The 5,113-nt window shown below is 39.6% G+C and overlaps 1 protein-coding gene across 1 annotated transcript; it reads left to right on the forward strand.

Annotated features, from left to right (window-relative positions):
- The first annotated feature begins 507 nt into the window (after nt 1–507).
- On the forward strand, nt 508–4,579 carry SMIM30 (small integral membrane protein 30). Its single transcript, XM_054016168.1, has 3 exons — nt 508–590; nt 874–945; nt 1,964–4,579. The coding sequence occupies exon 3, from the start codon at nt 2,030–2,032 to the stop codon at nt 2,213–2,215; it is 186 nt and encodes a 61-aa protein (XP_053872143.1). The 5' UTR covers nt 508–590; nt 874–945; nt 1,964–2,029; the 3' UTR covers nt 2,216–4,579.
- Nucleotides 4,580–5,113: the final 534 nt, after the last annotated feature.

Below are 5,113 nucleotides of genomic sequence, written 5' to 3' on the forward strand. Positions count from 1 at the left end.
GTTTCTATGTTTTAATTATTAATGCTGCAGGGAAATCGTTAGGTACTGGTTTGGGAGATTACACAAAAAGACATAAAACATTTGCCTGGTATTTGTTTTTATTAAATTAAAATGAATAATAACAATAAAAAGCCCAGCAGTTTTTTCTTTTCTGAAAAAGCCACATCACTATTAATCATAGATTCGAAGGCCCTGGTTCTACTGTCAATTATACTGATGTAAATCAGGAGCAAAAGTTGGTGGCGTTACACTAGCCAAATCGGGTCCTAAAAGCTGTATAAAGCAACCCAAAGATTAGTGGATATCAGATAGAGTATAGATACGTTAACAGCTGTATACTCAGTAGACAATCAATCTGAATTTCCACTGGAAGCAAAATGCCTGATTTTTTTTTTTTTTTTTTTTTTTTTTTTAAATCTGCCCTCTATGTGTATGTAAAAGGTTAACTCTGATCTGCTTCAATGCACTGTGGGAATTGTAGGCAGCACAAATGCTGGGAAATGTAGTCAAACTGTCTTCCTCTTTCTCTTTCTCCCTCTAATGGCTGCCTCCAGGAAGGTAATGCACATACGCCTGGCTTCTAACACAGGGTGAGACTCTATAACTTTGTAGATTAAAGAGATCCGGGGCCGTTCACAGCTCAAGCTACCCCTTTGCTTTCATACCCAGAGTTCATATTTTGCGCAAAGTTGTCTCCAGAGAAGCCGATTTTATTTGCCTGTCACATGTTGCTGCACATGACTCTTAAGCTCTAAGAAGATTTTTTTCACTCACTTCACCGCCTGTTCCTGGTTTCCCTTCCACTGTCTATGGCCAGCAGAGCTTTTACATTTCCATTAACTGAACAAATAACTCTCTCTTGATTTTTGACAGGTGATGACTGAGTGGAGTTCATTGCTTTCTGGATTCCAGTGCTAACCATAAAGGAGTAATTATAGAGTTAAGGTAAGTTGCTATTAGATTTTTAATAGAAGACAAAAACTTGTAGATAATTTACACTGTTGTCCTGTTTTCTCAATCTCTATGCTCATCTGCCCTTCAAACTCCAGTGTTTAGCCAGAGGGAAGGGAAATCTGGAAAAGTGTAAGCACAGTGTAAGTGTGTAAATTCATTCAGTTTTAGGTCCACTTCTTTAGGTGGAGTGGGATGTTAAGCATGGTAATAACGTAAATGTTATATCACTGACAAGGCTAATATCATAATGCATGGATCACCCTAGCAATTAGGGGATAATTATGGGGAAACTGAAGCGCAGTGAGATTTAAGTGACTTGCCCCAGGTCATATAAGAATCTTTGGCAGAGCCAGGAAGAAAACCAAAGGGCTTGTCTGCATGGAGATATTGACCAGAATAGTTCCCCATGTGAACACACTTCAGAATAAGACTGCCTTTTTTTCTGATTTAGCTTGATCCACTTTGGAAGTAAATTAAAGCTAAACTGGAAAAAGGCTTCCTTATTCCAGAATAGAGCATGCACACGGGGACCTATTCCACAAGAACTTTTCGTTTTATATTCTCAACCTCCCTTATTCCAGAATAACTTCCCTAAAGCTATGTCTTCACTGATCAAAAAAGTGTGTGTTTTCCTGCATTAGCTATCCTGCTGTAAAATCCTAGTGGAGACAAGGCACTTTAGTGTTACTGCAAGATAAACTAGGTAAGATCAACCATGGGTGGTGAGTACAGTGCTGACCTTGGCTAGCTTCCTCATGATAAACACTATGGTGTCTTCACTTAGGATTTTACAGAGAGAGAACTCTCACCGTTTTTTTTATCTCATTTTTGTGTCGGTGAAGACCAAGCCTGAATCTCAAAGTCTCATTCCTGCTCTGTGGATCAATCACACTACAATACATTTCCATACAGATTTGGTGATACTCCAGTCACATCTGTTGATCTGGAGTTCTTAGAAATAAATTTAAAGGAAAAAACCCTTTCATGTTCCTTTTTGTTTTATTTTTAGATACATTTGAAGTACCAGCTTCTCGTCATTGTTTAACCTCCCTTCCAAGACCACCTGATCAGCAACATGGCTTTTCTTGGGAACACCTCAAAACTCTTTTTGGTGCTCATTTCACTGATGCTTATGCTGCCTGTGGTTGAAGCCCTGGATGCTGGAGATGCAATTGCTCTCTTGCTAGGCATAGTTCTCACTATCATTGGATTCTGTGCCTGTCTAGGCTTATATGCAAGGAAAAGAAATGGACAGCTATGACTTTTTAAAGAGATGACTTGGTCAAGCATAATCTTAAACTCTACTTGTTACGAGTTTAAAACTGAGCCTCAGTTCCTGGCAACTTTCAAAACCATGGAGCACGATCCTGCAAACCCTTCTTGCATTGCCATCCTTGCTAATAAAAATTATTACTGGTAGAAAGAGTTTACAGGATCTGTCTTCATGACAGTAAGAAGATGATTATTTCATATTCCTTGGGATGAGGGGTTGCATTAAAGTAAAGATGGAAACAAGCTATTTGAAGAAGAAAAAATTGCCCAGATTCATTCACAGTGAAAGTTCATATACTGAATATAACATTTCTACAATTTGATTTCAGGGGTTAGTCAGCAGGAAAGCAGCCATAAACCTTCTCGTCAGGATAATAAAGATTTGGAAATATTGACGCACTCTTAATATGATAACTAAAGAACAGCCTACTTAGACTTCTGTTTGAGTGCAGATGTTCTTTCTAATTAGAGTTAATCCCCCCGCAACAGCTCACTTCTGCTGTAGTCAGGCTGAGACATGGGCGAAATAGAGAAATGTGCAAAACCTTTTCTTCTGTATTTTTATCTTATAATATGCCACTTCTGTAGCTTGGATTCCTGTTTCAAATTAGAATCAAATTTAATCAATAGCTGTGCTTAAGGATTAGACCATGATTTTTCTTTAAAATGTGTATGATACATAGGAGAGTATATGTAATATATTGACCACTCAAACAAGGAAAAGATTTCTGAAGAAAAGATTGAAATGACCAAATGTTTTGTGCACATATCTGTTGTTTCATATACATTTATGTTTAGTTTTCTTTGAGGTGCTCACATTTTGGGGATTGTTTGTTTTGCAACAATGAAGACTTACTTATTTTGTTCAGTGACTGTTTTTTAATTCTGAGCAATAGGGTTATTAGAATCAGATGCTTATGTAACTTTTCCCCAGGTGATCAATAAACTCAGTACGCTCTTTGACGAAGTCTAAATGCAAGTGAACAAGCCCCCTGTACGTTCTTGAACATGAACTGCTCAACACTTGCGTTTATGCCCCTTTTCGCTACTCGCTAAGGCCTAAATTCTAAAGGGAGCTGAAGCTTGTGCCAAAACACAAAACTAAACCTGTGGTTAGAATCCTACTACAAAGCTGGAAAGTGTTTCTGTGAGCTTCACCACATGCTCAGCCAGCTCCTCTGGCATGTTTTGACTTTGATATGCTTTGTACTGCTTGGCTGGAGGGATCTGCTGAGAGAGCAACATAGTTGGCCCTGCCAGGCTGATTATGGTGAGGGTAGGACCTCTTATGCCACACCCACCCTCTGCTGCCACCAAAAGGGACATCCTTATAGTACACTGATTGCAGTTGTGGTTTTGGCCCCACATGTCTATTAGGGCAGCCAAATGCCAGCTGCTAACTTGACAAAGGGGGTGTAGGCCTGCACAGAGCAACAGCAGAATGAGGAGTGGAGAGGTGAGCTTTACACCATCTGCAACCTCTTCGTAAACATGCAGTGTGTGTCCCTCTTCTAAGGAAACCCAACAAGGGAGGACAAAACATAATTGTTAAAGCCAAGGACTTGTCAACTTTACTATTCTTCCCTTCTACCAAGGCTTCCAGGTACTACACAAGGCTGACATCACAGGAACAAATACAGCTGGCCCCATTAACGTCTGACTCTATGGAGAGATCCCCTTTGATTCCATGATTCCCCAGCTCAAGTGCTGTACAGCAACGCAGCTCATAAGGTTGTTCTATTGACATGCAGGCGTTTCTCAAGCTTCCCTAATGTCAATCCCCCAGCCCGTTTCTACAAGTCTGCTTCTGCACACGACAGAGGTAACAATGAAATTTGCATTTTAAGATCTAGCGGCCCAAGAGAGAGGAACAAAGTGCTTAAGACAGCTGCCACCCTCCTGGACTTGCAGTGCAGGGCCACTGCCTAGCAGTGATGGATGTCCTGGACGTGGCCAGGCAGTAGAGCGGATGCTACCACTTCAAAAGAGCAAATTTTATTGCAGCTAGCTTTTCCCAAACACTCCATCATCACTTTAGCAGAAAATCTCTGATAGCTGGTTCTTACATAGGAGTTTCACACAATTATGCCATAGCTTTTCCCTGTAGAGCGGCACAACCATCACACCATTCGTGTGATGCTATGGGATACCTGGAGTTTTATTCTTTTGCCTGTAGCTGCATGTTCCTAACTAAAGGACATTCACTATGCATAATGGTATATTTACTGGGTTATAATGGAAATTATTTATTGTATTGCTCGAGAATTACATTTGTTAATGGTTTGACTAAGAGCACATGTCATGGCCGATCTTCCTGTTTTTCCTCAATTTTTAATAAACTCTTTCAAATAGATTCTACTGTTAATTTGATGATTCAACTCTTACAAGCGGGGGGAGGGAGGGAGAGGATGAGAAAGAAGTGACTGAAAACGGTTTAAATAGATGAGTCAGCTCTTACAAGAAGGGAAAAGAGAGATGAGAAAAATAATGATTTAAACAGTTCAAATAAAGTTTTTTTTTTTTTTTTCATTTTAGTTGATTCAGGGCATCTAGGTAAATATACGTATATTTTAGGTTTACTTGTCGTAGAGTACGTTTGTCTTTGTCCTATTTCCAAGATACATCAATAGTGTTGTATTTCATTGTCCACTACCAACATCAAAGCAATTTAAATCCCCTTAAAGGCATGATCCTATTCCTTTGAAGTCAACAACAAAACTCCTGTTGAGTTCAGTGGGCCCTTAATTGGCCGTTGGTTCATGGGAGACTCGAGTCATTTTTATAAACTGTCAATTTCCAGGATTGCAACGAATGGCTTTCTTAGTACAAAAAATCCCAGCAAGTAATGGCAGCTTTTCTGATCAGATACCCAAGTAAAAAGACTATT

This window comes from Malaclemys terrapin, chromosome 1 (assembly GCF_027887155.1).
Source record: "Malaclemys terrapin pileata isolate rMalTer1 chromosome 1, rMalTer1.hap1, whole genome shotgun sequence".
In the NCBI taxonomy this organism is placed as follows: domain Eukaryota; kingdom Metazoa; phylum Chordata; order Testudines; family Emydidae; genus Malaclemys; species Malaclemys terrapin.

Coding starts and splice junctions, on each gene's coding strand:
- SMIM30 (XM_054016168.1), top strand. CDS start 2,030: ATGGCTTTTCTTGGGAACACCTCAAAACTCTTTTTGGTGCTCATTTCA.